At 43.9% G+C, this 17,225-nt stretch overlaps 1 protein-coding gene across 1 annotated transcript in view; it reads left to right on the top strand.

Moving 5' to 3' along the window:
• XKR6 (XK related 6) overlaps positions 1-16,192 on the top strand; it is a 191,723-nt gene extending 175,531 nt beyond the window's left edge. The window contains exon 3 of the mRNA XM_075750372.1: positions 13,032-16,192. Within this exon, the coding sequence (XP_075606487.1) occupies positions 13,032-13,996 (965 nt within the window). The 3' untranslated portion in view covers positions 13,997-16,192. The remainder of the gene's footprint in view (positions 1-13,031) is intronic.
• The last annotated feature ends 1,033 nt before the right edge of the window (positions 16,193-17,225 follow it).

The following is a 17,225-nucleotide window of genomic DNA, read 5'->3' as shown; positions in this document are numbered from 1 at the left end:
CTCCTGGGGAGCAAGTTCATTCCAAACAGATTCCAGGCAGGAAATTGAGGCTTTTTCAAGTTATTTTATGCTGCAGACTTTCTTGGAGACATACCTCTCATGGCAGATTCGTGATGAGAGCATAGAAAAAGGTGGCTGCACACTGCTGTGTAATTGGCTGGTGAAATGCATGGAAATTCAACTCTTTTTGGTTTTAGGTTGCTCTAGTGTGCAACTCTGGGGTTCACTTCAAGCATCCGGGAGAGCATACCAACTCTGGATAAACAGAGAGCACATAGCCACTGTGCAAAAAACCTGGGGAAGATACAGGGCAGGTGCTGGGCAGGGCCTTCTCTGTGTTTCCACTCCAACGTAGATGGAGCAGTTCAAGTTGATGCAAGTGGCTCAAAATCACTGAGTAATGAAGGGAAGAGCTTTGTTGTTTCAGAAACTACCAATTGTTTTATATGATTAGCTTGGGGTGACAGTCCTGAGTCTGGGAGTGCAGCAGATTTACTGAGTCAGTAGAAAACTCCTGAAATGACTTTTGTCCTAAGTGGTATTTGACCAACCTCATGCTCTCAGTGCCCTCAGTACATTCACGTCTTCACACGGCCGATCACTGACGAGGGACATCCACCAGGCATGGCCGTTTCCCTATCACAGGAGCCCATATCTGATATACCCTAAGATGCAAACAGACGTTTGCAGTAGGGGAACGGATACACGGTTTGATCTCAGCCTGTCCTTGGGGAAGGTGATGTTCATTAATCTGTTGAAGAGGCAGTCTCAACCCCATCTTGTACACATATGGACTTCTAAGAAGGCAAAAAGACCCAGGAGAGACAAGCCAACATGAGCACGACTTAATGGATGGATGCTGGCATGTCATTGAGTTCTGGCCTGCTACACATCACTTAGACCTTTGCAGAGCGTACAAAGCATGGGAAGCAGAGGAAGAAACAAGTTCCTGCTGTTATCCTTGGAAATCAGTGTCCCTGGTGCCTTCAGCTACCCCACTGCAAGACAGCACCAGCTGCACCACATCCATTTTTGTCACTTTGTCACTCCCCTTCAAAGAAATGCTCTGCCAGACTCACTCGAATGATGCCAGCCCTGTGTACCCTCCAGAAGTGTTGAGATGCTCCTTCTTTTCAGGAGACCAGTCCCCCTCACCTACAATTATTTCAAGACAATTCCACCAATGGCCCCCTACACAATAACAAAGATTTACAAACCATAAGGTTAGCAAAGTGTGCACTGCTGATACATCTCCTCTAAACACACTGAATGAAGACCTCTTACATTGGCCAGTGAGTGTGAACCAAGTTGTGTTCCCTTCCTCTTCCCCATCCAGTCGAAAGCATTTCCAGAACTGGGATGAAGTTATTTCTCTAATGGCCTGTGAACTTTCTGTGTCCAGGCCAAACTATTAACCAGAGGTGGTTTGTGGGATCCATGTTTGGTACTGTCACAGACTGTTTGAAACATTGCCTTGATGTTGCCTCATCTCCAAGGAACTGGCTGTGGGAGCTGTATTTATAGCAGGAAGTTCCTTCACTAAGTCCTGGCAGAAGATGTTGCTTCCTCAGTCTGGTGACGAGTCTGTTGGGTTTCATCTATGCTAATAAACGGAAACACATCAGAACATGAGCACAGCCACCAGATCTCAGTCATCCACGTGGTTCAGTTATCATCACAGTCCTTGGCACATTTTTAGCCCACAGCAGCTAGCACCAACCCAAACAATTGCCAAGCTTGGCTCAGGTGTTAGCATGGGCCAAGGACAATTCCTAACAAGCAGTCTGGATTGGGCCACCCTGTTTTGGAGGCTGAGACAGAATAATGACATGGATATAGCATTCAACAGAATAAGGCTTTGCTTAGTTAATGATCTCTAGGCACAGGTTCCCAGGTTCAAAAGCTGCCCTAGACCTGTGCTAGGGAAAAGAAATTCTCATGGTTATGTTCAGAAGCGGACAGCAGAACTCCTAGGGCTTTCCTTTCCAGTGCTGATGTGCTCCCCTATTTTTCAGAGTATTTTAGTCCCACCTGCAAGATTACAACATCCTTTCAACTTGTGCTAGGCAGATTGAAATTCTTCTCGGTGGCTGCGGTTCTAATCTGAATTTAAAAAAGAATGCCAGGATAAAGATGCTGTAACAAATATCAAACGTAAGGTGTTAAAATGCAAGTATATTGTATGTGTTTGTGGAGTCGTGATGTTTCATTCCAACTATTCCTGTTCAGAACATAAAAATGGGTGAGGAAAGATTTTATTCTAAATCAAGCCATGTGTTGTTTTCCTGAGCAAGTTTTTTCCCCATTTCAGTTCATTCGAGTAGTATTATAAGGTGTGTTTCTCTTCTAAAGGTTCCTAGCAGTAGAGTTCAACTCATCACTAGGTCTGAAAAATCTCAATATAGGAGGTTCGTTTTGATCTTTGCAGAGTGTAAATTGGGAGCAACTCTGATGGAGTCTGTGAAGATATTCAATATCCTGAAGAACCTGAGCAAAGAATTGGCCGCTAAAAGTTGTGTCTAAAGTGTCTTTCACAAAGAACCAGCTGTTGAATGTGAAATATGATTTTTCCTCCAAGAGTAACTCATCTTGGATTTTGTTAGATTTTGCCACCTTATTTTTCCCAGCTAATCACATGTTCGGGTTTTTTCTCTCCTGTTGCTCTGGGAAAGTCTATTTTAAATAGCAGAGGGGAAAAAATCCTAGATATCAGCAATCTACAACCACACAACACTGCACATCTAACCAAGAGGCTAAAAGAGCAGCACAGTCATACTTGGGTGTCTTTAGTCTCTAGAGATCCATGCTAATGGTGGTGCTTAGCTCTCCATATTAATTATAAAGGTAGCTTAGGTTGACTTTTTTTCTATCATCTCAGGTGCCCGGTAAGATTTGGGATGCCTCTGGGCCATGCTGATGGCCATGTATGTACAAGGCTTTGCTCAGGCTACTCTGAGTTCTGAACTGAGGTCAGAAGCAAGTGAGCACAAGAGGAACCAGAAGGTACACCAAGAAAAAGCAATGGAAGTCTATAGAAATGACTTGTATGCTTCTTTGCTGGTCATGTTCCCTTCAGGTTGAACCACGTTTCTGTGATAGACTCTACTGCCCTGTAACATTGCCTGCAAAGAGGGATTTTGCTCTGCATACATAGATTTAAATCCTGTCCTTGCTGGAGATGTTGTCAGGACATCCTGATGGAGCGTTTCAATTGAAATCTCTTGGTGTCTGTCAAGGAGCTTCAAATCCTGTTGTCTGTGGCTGTTCACTTTTGGGGGTTCAGGTGGGGGTTTTTTTCCGTGCGATTCTGAGACGGCGGTTAAAGGCATTCAGATTATCAGGAATTTAACTAAAGTCTTTATAATCACAGTGATGACTGTGCAGAGGGTATCTCGCTCTGAATAGGGTGGCAATTCATAGAGCCTTTGACAAAAATAGACACATATAAGAGTTCTCATGCTCTATTTCCAAACAACCTAAACTGCGCCCAGGAAATCCTGGCTGCTGCTCTCCCAGCACATTTCCACTGCAGAATTAGCCCAGGTGATTGGTACCTGGATAAATTTAGACCAGGCTCAGATCAGACCATCTCTCATTCCTGTCCGTGCGGCATTAGAAGACAGAGATGCGCATAATTGTTGGTGCTGAGCGTCTCTATGAACCTCGATGCAGCCCTGCTCACACTCTTTGGAGGATGCACTGGGGAAGGATGCCCCGGGGCATGGTGGGAAGATCCTGGAGAGATATTGGCACTTGTGTAAGTTAGCCTGAGTCCTCACTGCAGGGGGTGTGGGTTGCCAGGCTATGCAAACCCCAATTTAAGTAATAACAGCAGCTGTTCTGTTGGAAACACCATCAAATGTAGGCCCACATCAACATCAAAACCACCATCAGTACAATTAATGAGATTTCTGGTTAACTGGCCAAAAATTACAATGAAAAGAACTTTTCTATATTAACACCCCAAAAATAGCATCCACTGAAGTAGAACTGTTTGCTTTTGGTCAGAGGGGGACAGTGAATTATTTTCTTTATATTTTCTTAACATTTAGGGGAAGTTTCAAAATGGAGGAGTGATTTCAAAATAAATAGCTACACATCATAAATAATCTCCTAATAATGTCACATCAAAAGGGATTCCAAAGGAAAGATTATCCTTGTTGTGTGCCCCCTCTCTCCTCTACTCCATGACTGCCTCCAGCTTCTTTAGGACTGAAACTATTCACCAAACTCACTTCAGATTCCTGAGTGGTCTTAGACTCCTGTGATACATTGCTCCCCCTGAAAAGTGTGATTTTTGAAGTTAGTTTCATCTAACTCCACCATTAGACTCCCATCAGAGGCTCTGGGAGATGGTTGGACCTTCAGAAGAGGGCTTTTCTCCATAAGGCAGGGTTTGCCCATCTAGTTATAGCAACAGTCATGCTGGCATTTTCCTCAGACATAGCTTTGAGAGCATAGCTGAGACCAGATTCTAGAAGGGTTAACCTATACTGCCAAAATAACATTTTGCTGGCATAAAGCTGTCTGCATGTCTGTATTGCACCTTAGCTCTAGCTGCCATACCTGGGCCCCCAAGAGCTGTCTGGACACAGCAGCCACCGGGGTTTTTACTCTGCCAAAAAGTCCAGCCTGGAAAAATCTGATAATATCAGAACCTCCATCTCCAGGAGCTGAACCACAGGTCTTCCACATTATTTTTAAAGCAATGAAGGGGATTATATGCCCATGTTTGTGATAGGCAGAGGACTGTGCATGGATTATGTCTATATGTGTAATGCAAACAGTGTTGGACCCCAGTCACTGGCACTCATGTGGTTCTGTTAACATGGTACAGTTTTGGCCATCTAGCCCTTTCCCAAAGCTTTCCCAGGCACGGGAAAATGACTTCACATAGGCTAAGGACGATTCCCAAAAGGCAGATTGGATACAACTACTCATTTTTGGAGTGTGAGAGAGTTTAATAGTGTAGACATGGCAGACTAAGCCAGCTGGGCTAAGGGTCAAGGAATAGTCCTGGCTCTGTTTCTCATTTGCTAGTTTAGATGTCACCACAGTGACCCAGGCTCTCTCAAGGTCTGGGTTCCCATGTGCCCTTCTCCTCTCTGCTGTTTTTTTATGAGCCATTATCTGGTGGCAAGCCACTGTGCAAGATCAAAGATCCCAGTTAGGTGAGGAGAGGCTTGTTTGAAGATCTGTGCATATGTAAGGACTGAGATTTCAGCTTCAGCTAAGTGCTGCCAGAAATGTTTCAGGTGTGGAGTGGATGTCAGCAGCTTTTTTGCCTACATAAATAGGTAAAAACTGAGATACCTGTGGTCAGAATCCTAGGAAAGGGACAAGGCTATTCTGGAAAACAAATAGTGGACTTCCGTGCCTATGAGGACTGTGTACATATGGGACATTGTCTTTCTGCTACCACTTTATTGAGGGTGGTGATAATTCTGTCTGGCTGTTCAGGGAATACAACTTGAATATGTTCTCTGACTGATCACGGCATCCTTCTCTCGTCAGGAGGGTGCTGGGGGTTGTTTTGCCTGCTTGGCCTTCAGTGGTATAAAATCATTGTGTTGTGTCACTTGAATTTGCCCACGTTATATTGGGTCTGTCAACTTCAGCTCTGCACAAGCCAATGCTAGCTATTCTGCTCATCTTGGAGCCAGGACAGGTTTCCCCAAGCCTCCTTTCTGCTCTCCTCACCTTGCTGGGACTCAGGGCTCTTCTCTGAGCTCTTGTGGGGATTTGGTTGATGCCAAACCATTGCTATCTAGGGTGCTTTTCATCTTACCCACTTCTTGTTTGGTCATTTCAGTTTGATCATCCAAATCACAGGTAGAGTCAATGGAGACACAGAGAGGCATCTCCAGAGGGTAACTCATCCAATGTCTCAGACAGCTGTCCTTGGGTGGGATAAATACTTAGGCACATGATGCAAGGAAGAGCATTTTAAAACAGGGGGAAGCTTTGCCAATCCTTATGTGGTGGGTAATAGCCAACATTTTCAACAGGAGATTTGACACTTCGCTGAGGGTATTCAAGGACAATCCAAAACAGAGGGCAGATTATCCCATTTCTGCTTGGCCTAGGGTGCTTGTGCCTCCTGCAGAAGGATCAGTCGCTGGCTTGTGTCCGGGAGAAGATACAAGACTGGATGGCCCCAGGGCCTGAGCCAGTTTGGCAGCTCCTGAGTTCACAGAGGAGATGAATAGGAGGAGACATGACAGAATCAGCCGAGATAATGAGAGCACAGATCAGATGAATGTGGCCGGTCACCTCTTCTAGCAGCAGAGAAAAAGGGGCATTCTAGAGAACTGAAAGGCATCAGGATGAAAAGGGAGACAAGCAAGTCCTTTTGAAACACAATCCGTAGTGAACCTGTGGACCTCAGTTCCTCAAGGCAGCACTGAGGCGAAGGCTAGAGGGGAACTAAAAAGAGATCCAACGTTTCTGGGGTCAGTGAGGACATCTTAATTGAGCAAAAAGAAAAGGTTCTAGGAAGCATTCACATTTCAGGACATGAGCCAGCCTTTAACTGTCAAGGGGTGGGAGGGCAACTCTCCATGTGAGCAAGCTGTTTGGAAGTTGCTTTGCTATGGACTTTCACAATCTGACAACAAAAGGTTTGTGAACGTGGATGTGCCTCTGGGCTAATGTGGAAGAGACCCCCTTGTGCTAATTTGAAGATGGACTGTCCAGTATAGAAACTCAAAGCAAGCAAGGCCCAGTGGGACTCAGTGGTAGAAGATCCTCTTCTTGTTCCCCAGGCTTACTTGGAGATTGGTTCCTGAACTGAGTTACCTACCTTTCCTCACCAGCAGTTTTCTATTTCTTATGGACTGGTGAGTCTGTGTCCTGTGGGAGTCAGATCTTGGGGAGAATGGGGCTGTGATGCTCCTTAGAGGAAGATCTCAGAAGAGCTCCCTAGCAAGGGAGCAGATGATGAGGATTTGAAACTCATCCTTTGACCAACAAAACCAAAACATTTTGCATGAAAAAACAGCGAAGGACAGGACACTGGTGTAACCAGTAGAAAACCCAATGTTTGAGACACATCTCTGTTTTTTCATCGCTGGTCACTGCAGCTCTGAGTAGCGTAAAGAGGTGTCACACAGATGTGAGCAGGCAATTCCTGGGTCAGACTTACAAATGATGTTCACCAAAGGTGGAATAGTGCTCATCTGCCATAGTGGGCGGGTGGCACACTGGAGAAAGTGGTTAAGGAATCGTCCTGAAGTCCTATGAGAAAAATGAAGGTCAAAACAGTCTGTGCAGCCCTGTGTTATTTATATACTGGTAATGATCCATATTTTTCCATGTTCAAAGTGAAAAACAAAGAGGGAGAATGAAGGAAAGAAGACAAGTCATTCCCATCTCTGAAAGGAAAGAAAAAAGGAAGATCAAGCATCAAACTCCAGGAGGAACACATGAAATCAGACCTGGGGTCTGATTCTGATCCCTTTTACTCTGATGCAAATAAATAAAAACAGATTAAAAAGTAAGGGGGAGCCTCTTTCAGGCAATGCTGTTACAAAACCAGAATCTCGCTCGATTTCTTTTGTATATAAATGCATTTTCACTCTGAGTGCATCAAAACGAAAGCCTGTTCCTAGATTCATACTGAGATTCAGGGAGGAACATGCCACCCGAAGGGAAAAACACAATAAAAGGGTTCACAGTGCAGAGGCCTGAGCAGCCAGCGAGTGATGGGGAGGAACCGAGATACGGCACTTGGCATTAAGCAAGCGCTGCCTTCGCATAGGGGTTGATGGGAGGTTTCATGTCGCCCTGAATAAATATTTGCTGTCCAGCTCACCCCGGAGAAATGTTGGTATCTTCCCATTTTGTTTTAGTAGAGTTTTCAGGAGAATTAATATAAAAAAAGAAATAGAGCACCATTTAGGCATCATTTTCAGGTTTAAAGGGACAGGCACCACAGTAAATACTTAGGGAATATGCTACAGTGAGTGCATTCAAAGTACTTACAGCCAATGACCTGCAGCTGGATTTGTGATGAAAAGTGTACACACCCCTAGTGAAGAACCTCCCTCCTCAGCTGAACAACACTGTGAGTAAGGGAAAAATGGATATATTGTTCATTTTAAATATTCTTTTTGTGTGTGTGTGTGTCTGATTTGTCTACAGCTTTTATTAGACTAGTTGTAAAATCATGTGTAACTGCACAGCATGAATAGGTCAGATAGACTGGAGTGGTTCTCCATGTGCTGTTTTTATTCCTGCACGTATATGGGCTTTAAAAACAGCAGTGGCAATTTAAGGGGAGTCATTGGTGTGAGTCTGTCTTGTGGATGTGGATTTTTTCAAAGACCCTCATTATATTTCTGAGCAGGCCTTTTCTTTTTCTGGCCCATCAGTAAAAACTAGAGGATGAAAAACAACACAGGCTAAAATTCAGCCTGCCCCTGCGAGCTTCAGCAAGGCTCCAGGACTTTCCCTTGAACTCCGAGTAGTTCATGCTCCTCTCCTCTGGTATCAGATTGCTACCTTCGTTATACTCTAGTCCACTCGTGTTTTCATGAGCCAAGCAATGGCTCTTGTTGCACCTTCTCAGAGACTCTATTCCTTGGTCCAACACTCTTCTCAGAAAGTTTAGCCTTTTATATAGATGCCTTATTTCCCATTGCTTTCTCATTTCTCGTCACCATTTACTGTTGCTTAGTCTCCGTGCCACGTGTGTTTACTACTGAGGACTGGTCATCTGAGAAAGGCAGAATTAGGGCTCCGCTAGCTGTAATGACTCAGGAAACGATTTGGTTGACTTTTGCCTAGTGTCATCTGAGATGTCCTGAGTACCCTGTCTCACTTCAGCTCCCAGCTCAAAAATGTTCTTGTCTTCTGTATACAAGTTTGTCACATCTGCCAGCTCCACATGGAGGTCTGGAATATCTTAGAGCATCTCAAAGGTTGCTGGATTCACATCTGTGATGGTTGCACTAAGCCTTAATTATCCACTAAGTAAAAGACATTGGTCACCCATCGACACCCTGAGGTGAGTCTCTTTAGCATGGATTTTACATGAAACCTTGGATAAATCCTTCAAATCTTAGTGCTTCTTCTGTGAAACTATAAAGCTCTACCTCACTCTACTGAATGTAAGTTAGGAGGTATCTCACCGTAAGGACTTCAGGGCACTTTACTAAAGGGATCTGGGGGACTAATTCTTGTGATGTGTCATTCAAGACACATGAGCTTGACTCCTCAATGGTGCTGACTATGGCCTGTGAGTCACTCATTGCTTCTAGCAAGTGATAGGAGGAGTTCAAGGACTGTTGCAGAGACAGACCAGTGCAGAGAGTTTGAAGATAACCCCAGTCTATGCCAGTCTGACTTGTTATGGGCAGGTGGGATCCTACAGATCCTACAGATGCAGCCACAGGGCTTCCAGCCCCATGGTGGCTGATGTCCTCCTGGCTTGAGAATGCCCACAGAGATGTGGCAGTGCATGGTGAGTATTTTCCACTCCCAACACTAAGCATAGAGTGGGAGGAGTGGGAGTGGGTTTTTTGAAATGACTTCAGTTTTAAACCAACCCCAACCCTTTGATAAACAAACCCTGGAAGGGAGTTGAAACCCACTCATGGTAGAAGAAGGTGCGTCAGTCACCATGTGCAAAAGTCAAAATCAAAATAAAAACATATTTCCCATGTGATCCAACTTGCCAGGACTTTTTGTTCTAATTGTAATAGGAGAGATCTCTCTAGTTGCTTAGAAATAAGGCCTGGAGAAGTGGAAAAGAAAGGAACACTTTATCCCACAGTCTGAGAAATGTACAATGTATGATGTCACAGGCTAGAAGTAACAAGGAAAGATGGGAATGAGAAACTCATGCTCAAGATGACAAAAGCCAAGATGAGCTTTGTAATTTAGGTCTATATGAAATAGCCAGGCAATAATTTCTGTGGCAACAGAGCAAGAAGTACTGGAGAAGTCTTTGTATCGCTCCATGGTTCCTGTTGACATCCACCTGCTGATCGCACCCCCCTTACACCCAGGTCCAGATCCTGCTCATCACTAGGATGCCAAAATTTGCATTCGGCACAGGGTCATGAATTTTTAAACAACAGCAGGAATATGTCAAAGTGTCTAGAGATACTTCATTCCCCCCCCTCAGATCTCGGTGCAGAGGATGAGGCAATGAACAGTTTGGTAAGGGTAGGACTCATCCCGCCTGACTGCTGGTGTTTGCAAGTCCCCGCACTCCCCTGTCAAGGGATGGAGACAGACACTTTGGGAGCATGAGTCAACCCCCCTTGTCCCACACATGGATCTTAGGACAGGGTGAATCACTTTCTGGGGGTGTCTGCCTCTCTCTGTTGACTCGAGGAGACGTTCAGATGACTATCAGCAGGCATGGTACCGTGCAATACGAGTGACTCAACACACACGCTCTCAGCCAGCTCTGTGCAATTTACAGCAAAGATTGTGATTAGTGTAGGTTTCTCCACTGAAAACGTTACAGTGGGAAAAGCCTTTATGTATATATACTGGGGTTTTGTTTCTGGTGTATTTTATTCCTCTCTCTATTCTAGAATAAATGAAGCCAACAGAAACATTTTTAAGCCAGTGTGACACATCTGTCTCTTGTGGGTTGGCGCTGCTTGAGTTTCAGTATACAGGTACATCTAATGCTGTACAAGTTTCTAGTATAGCAGCACTAAAATAATACAATACATTACTTTTTTTTTTTTTTTTTTTCTGCTAATCATGGAAAGTTTTTAAACCAAATAGCTAGAAGATACTGCAACAAGCCGTGCTTATACACAGCAGCACTTACCTTTGGAAGGCATTGCTCAGCCTTCCAAAACTGTTAATTATGTCTACCAAAAGTGTAACACATCTAGTAGGTTAAAAATAAATCTAATCTACATCTGTTTGGGGCTGAGGCTGTTCACTTTCAGAAATTTCCATCCATTAGAGTCCCCAAGTCTTATATGCAAGTGTTTCTTATCAACTATTGAGGACTAAGAATTTGGGTAAAATTGTGGTTTTCTTAAAGACGGTGGCCTAAAGCTCTGATAAGGCCACTGATCATACTGGTTTGTGGTTTGTTTGTTGTTTGGTGGGTTTTTTTTTAAATTCAGTCTGAAATGCTAATGCATATGTGAACCCAAAGCCAAGGTATTCAGAGAGACACTTGAGAGCTGGTGGGACACTTGAGAGCTGGTATAGTTTTGGTGGACCTACAGGCTGATAGAATTTCAGTGAGGGGCAGAGATGGAGGTGTGCCATCCTTCCTGGACACTTTCTCCATCACCTCTCCACCAGACACCACAGGCTAGGCTGGAAGGGGGCAAATCTAACCCCACCACACTGTGGGGTAGGCTCCTCAAAGAGCAGATAAAGTCTCTAGAATGAGGTCTGAAGAGCCAGTGAATCTTTCTCCTGTTCCTGTGGGAGCCAGGTCCTTGTGGGCAGAGGGAAAAGTGAGAAAAAAACAGGAGAAGAAGAAATTTAGGGTTTTCAGGCTTTTTAACCCTGAGCAGCTGCAGCAAGCTTCTGCTTGGGTTTTCTTAGAGTAGTAAAAGCAATCAGGAGCTGGACCTATTTTCCAGTACGTTACACATCGGAGATGGAGAGGCGTTTGTTACTGTTTGTTTTGCTTGAAATCATTAGCATTTTTCGTTTAGATTTTATAGGTGATGCTCCCAGAGAAGTCTTTGGCAAAGGCCCAATCACAGTCTAGCTACCAAATTATTTAGCTTCCCGTCATGGATCTTACTCCATCATCTGTTCCCTTACCTGCAGAGCAGTTGTCCACTGAGCAGCAGTGGGAGCAAAGGAAAGAGATGCCAGTGGCCTTTTATTTTCCCAGGAATCTGTCAATTAATTTTTATTATGATGCTTTGCTCAATGAGTTGTTTAATTTACCCTTGAGATAATCAATCGCATGGTATTTTAAAAAGTTCCTGAAGCGTGATGGGCCACTATTTTATCCATTGGAGCAAACAGTTTAAGTGTTGGTTGTAATAAGGAATAAAATCAAGCCCCTTTGGAATATCATGGGGTGCCTGCCCCATGCCAGGGCACAGGGGGATGAGCTAGAAAACAAGGGTGACCCCAGGGCGGGCAATGCCCCCACTGATGGGAGCAGCACCACAGGGTCTGAGTGCAGTGAGCAGAGCTGTGTGCTGGTAGCGCCTCCCTCCGCAGTCCCAGACAAGGCAAGGGGATGGATCAGATCCGAGATCCCTCCAGAGGGTCCCACCAGGAGCAGAATGAGACAGGGCTGGAGACACAACTGTGACTTGGATCTGTGGTCCCTCCAGGAGACAAGGTTGGAGATAAGCTACCTCCAATATAGGTCTTCAGTCCACCCTGGAAACAGGGCAGGGGAGTTGCTGGAGTGATCAGATTTTTTTTGTTTTGGGACCATTTGGAGGGAATTACTGAGTCTTGATATTCCCTGTATTTATTTATTCATCTCCATGGGACCACAAGGTGACAAAAAAAATGACCAACTGCCTATTTATCCCAAAGGTGAATGCAAACAGGGATTCCTGATTAGGGCAGAATCGAGTACAAGTCAATGTCAATGTTCCTTGTATGAAAGTACCTTAGAATAAAAAAGATCCATGCAGTTACAAGGAATATAGACGTCCTGCTCTTGCAATGGTGCACTGCAAGATGGACCCCTTGCTACAGAAAGTAACCTTCATTCTTGGGCTGCAGTGTTTAGATGGGATCTGGATTTCAAATTCTCAAATGTGGATCTAATCAGGATGAGGACAGAGGCTGTTCCCTGTAAGAAGAGAAGAGCTGGGGTGGGGTGGCAGAGCCAACAGCTCAGGAATATAAGCATAATGTGCTGTGACAGAGAACTCCTGAATATGGCATCATTTCCAATTCCCCCGCTGACATTTCTGTATTTCTCTCCTCTAGACTGTAAGGACAACTTGACGTGAGTTGAACCTTTGGGCTACTGAGCCTGCCCCAGATGCAATAATTTAGTGAGCAGATGATGTTTTCAACAAAACCTCCTGTCTAACTCAGTGGATCTGTGTGTCTTCCGGCAGGTGTGTCCTCTGTGGCCTCCCTGATGTCCCTGGCTTGGGTGCTAGCCTCCTATCACAAGCTTCTTCGGGACTCTAGGGACGACAAGAAGAGTATGAGCTACAGAGGGGCCCTCATCCATGTCTTCTGGCGCTTCTTCACCATCTCATCCCGAGTTATTTCTTTTGCTCTCTTTGCTTCCATCTTCCAGCTCTACTTTGGGATCTTTGTAGTGGTCCATTGGTGTGCCATGGCTTTCTGGATCATCCATGGTGGGACAGATTTCTGCATGTCTAAGTGGGAGGAGATCCTCTTCAACATGGTGGTAGGGATTGTGTACATTTTCTGCTGGTTTAATGTCAAGGAAGGGCGGACTCGATACAGAATGTTTGCGTATTACACGGTAGTCCTGACGGAGAACGCTGCCTTGACGCTCCTTTGGTATTTTTACAGAGATCCTGACACTACTGACTCATATGCCGTGCCAGCACTGTGTTGTGTCTTTCTTAGCTTTGCTGCTGGGATAGCTTTGATGCTGTTATATTATGGTGTGCTGCATCCCATGGGGCCAAGAGCTAAGATCTTTGCCAGCTCCTGTTGCGCCGAGCTGCTCTGGGGCATTCCTTTGCCCCCCGATGTTGAGCCCATGGCACCCCAAACCCCTGGGTACCGGGGGGCCCAGGCTACGCCCACCAGAGCGGTCACGGAGCAACAGGAGGAACTCACAGCTGACACTTGCTTGCCCGTTTTCCAGGTGAGAGCAATGGTACCATCTACTCCATCTGGGCGACCCTACCCCCCCGAGGGGCCTCTCATTAAGATTGACATCCCAAGAAAAAGATATCCTGCATGGGATGCTCATTTTGTAGACAGGAGGTTAAGAAGAACTATCAACATCCTCCAGTATGTCACCCCCACAGCTGTAGGTATTAGGTATAGAGATGGACCTCTCTTATATGAGTTGCTACAATATGAATCTTCACTTTAAAGCTCCTTAAAGCAAAAGTAAAAGAGGGGACCTTATTTTTGTTTACGGTAAACACAGATCATGAAACAAACACAAACCTTCAAATAAGCTTTCTTTCTGGTTGCTGTATGTATAAAAAAAAAAAAGATATTCTCTATGTTTTGTAAGTAAAAACAAAAAGAAAAACTTTTCTTTTGTTTTTTACACACAAGAAACAGTATTTCAACTTCCACACCTAGGATTCACAGGTGGAGAAGGAGGCATCTCCACATCAGTTTTATACCGTACACCAAGTGTAGAACATTATTTATGGGATTGGTGCTGATTGAAAAATAAAAAAACAAACAAACAAACCTACAACTGCCTTATGCCCTTAGGTGCTGAGTTTCATTAAGTACTGTCACCTTTCTCATGCAAAACTCTTTGATGATTATATGCCAGGATAAAAACAACCAACTGAAATACAAACCTTAAAATTAAAAAAAAAAAAGAAAAAAAAGAACAACAACATCAAAAAGAGAGAAATGTATACAAAAAATAATCTTGTTGCTCTTATTGGATTTAGCAGAAAAAAACGACAAATGTCTAAAGATAAGAAAGCAAAGCCAAGACACCCCCAATGGAGTTTGATTTTTTCCAACAGCTGAAAGACAAAATCAGGTCTGTAACTCAATTTGGCAACGCATTTATAACACCATTTGGCCAAGCCTGCGAGCCTTGACCGAGTCATGTTATAAACGCCATCCCACCATGTAACCGTTTTCCTCGTGTAAATGGGCCATGCGTAATGGTCGGTTTGCACCAGATTAATATGGTAATACAGTATCTGATCTTGTTTCAAACAATTGCACACGCTAAAGCACCACTGTCTTCAGTGGAGTAAATAACAACCGTCTGAGCCCAGAATAAGGCCTGCCACCTTGATTTCTGGAAAATAAGGAATCTGCAAACATTGAAATTATATACCAAAAACATTATACTAAAGTACATTTACACATATCTAATAACTATTTCAGTAATAATAAAACTCAGCATAGTAGCAAAAAGCGAGTCAATTTAAAGGCACAATACTTGATCAGTGACTGGCAAAATAATTTGACCTACTGTATCATTTTAAGGCTGTGAAAGGCATACATGTATTATTTGTAATCTCGTGTAAGACCTGTCATGTCTCATTCAGTGCGAGCCTTAAAGTGATTGTAAAGCATCCTTCGTTCCATTTCGGGGTTTTTGGGTTTTGATTTTTGTTTTGTTTTGTTTTTAAGGAAAACAAAACATGAAAAATCGGGATAAAAACAAACAAACAAACAAACAACAACAAAACAACCAACAAACTTCTTCAAACGGTAATAACCTGTAAACTGACTCACGTCTCGAGATGATTTGGTGCTTTGTATTTTCGTTGATGTTGTTGTTGTGATTTAGCTGAGAATTCTTCAACTCGGTACATGTGGGGAACTGCTGATAAAAACTGTCTCGTGTCACCCTCTACTGTAAGTACATGGCGAGAAACAACACCAGAGGAAATTCAAGAGCGTAGCGAGAGCATCGTGGTTTAGCTTAGCCTTCTCACCGCAAGGAGATGCTGCCACCTCCGATGATGGCAAAGCCTAGACGGTCACCTGCCGAGGGTTGCGTGGTTGTCTTGACATTTCCAAATAACCCGCTCGGTGTCTGAACATTCACATCTCTCGAATTCTATTTCTGTGCTGGAATCTCTTGTTTCGAGTTAAATCACGGGTTTGCGTCTATCCAACACCCTTTTCCATTTTGAGAGTATTGCTCCTTTAAAGGAATATTCCCGTTTCAGGGCATCTTTTCAATCCCACCGTCCCTCTACTTGGGAGGGGAAAAACAACAACAACAAAATGAGGTATTTTTAAGTGAATGCTGTAGTATTTTCTGTGTGTAATTGTAATTTTTTATTCCAGAAATACTGTAACTGTCTAGGGTGCAAAACTCCCATGCTGACCTATTCTGAAGAGAAGATCAGCATGGGGTAAATATTTTTTAATTATGATTATGATTTTTTTTAATTTGAGGAATCAGTTAGTTTTTTTAATTATAATAGTATTTAAAAAAACTAGTACCAATTTTATATAACAGTTTAAAAAAGCTGAATGCTTTCTTCGCCTGAATATACCTGAAGAGAAACATTTTTTCCAATCAGTGATCCTTTGCAGTGTTCTGAGAAAACATTGGGGTTTCTTCAGTTCTTTCATTTTGTTTTGTAAAGAAAACTTTTAACTGGTGTCTGTCCCTTTTACGGAGGGCAGGACTCATTCACGCCAAACTATAGACACATGGCAAAGTTTATAAGAAGCCAAATTGTCACTGGTACTGTAATTCCCAGTCAAACTCCATTTCAGGCAAATGTTTCTGGGCTCTGATTACAACCAATATGATGGTCACATTTTCATGCAAAGGGAGGGATTTTGTCTTGCCATCCCCTATCTAAATTCCCAGTCCCCTGTTTACTGTGCATCTAAATATATATATATATACACACACATATATATTTGTGAAAAGCTTTCATTTCCCTTCTCCATTGTCTGTGTCCCATAACCAGTCCCTTCTGAAGTGTCCTACTAACATTTCACCCTGTTTCTTCCCTAATCGGTGTGCTGTCTCCATAAAAAGAGGTAATTTGTGAAGTGAACTTGCCGTCCCCAGCTACTGAGTCATAAAAATGCAGAGGTGCCCATCCTCCAGCAACAGGCCTGCATTTCTGCTCCCAGGACTTTCTTTTGACTTACCTTTAGTACTAGTGTAGATTTACTCTGATCCGGTTCCCTGAGGCTCATGCCCTGTGCAAAGACTCTTTGGTCCTTCTGTGAAGAGCTGTCCTCTACACATCTGCATTTCATTGGCATAAGCATGAGAAAGGAATGGATGACAAACAACCCTGCTGATCTTCGGGGACCTTTCCTCCAGGAGGTAGCATCTTCATTTTCAAAAGTACCCTGAGAAGGTCTCCCCTCCCCAAACTTGTCAACCTTGAGGTCTGGTTTGGAGATGTGATAGCACTCCCCGGCCTCGCTGAACAGCTGGACCCTGCCACTTCGCACCAGGACAGTGAAATGAGTCAACGAGCCGAGGCACACTCATCAGAGTCAAGGAGGAGACCCTTCAGTGTTGCCTCTCATGAGCATCTGCAGCCTGCCTTCCCTCAGGAACAGGACCTTTGCTCCAGACCACCACACCAACAGCCGTCCTCTCCATCCTGTTACGGGAGCGGAGGGGCAAAACA

This window comes from Balearica regulorum, chromosome 3, assembly GCF_011004875.1.
Source record: "Balearica regulorum gibbericeps isolate bBalReg1 chromosome 3, bBalReg1.pri, whole genome shotgun sequence".
NCBI lineage: Eukaryota > Metazoa > Chordata > Aves > Gruiformes > Gruidae > Balearica > Balearica regulorum.
The sequence above is the reverse complement of the archived record's forward strand: the minus strand, read 5'-3'. Positions and strand labels throughout refer to the sequence as shown.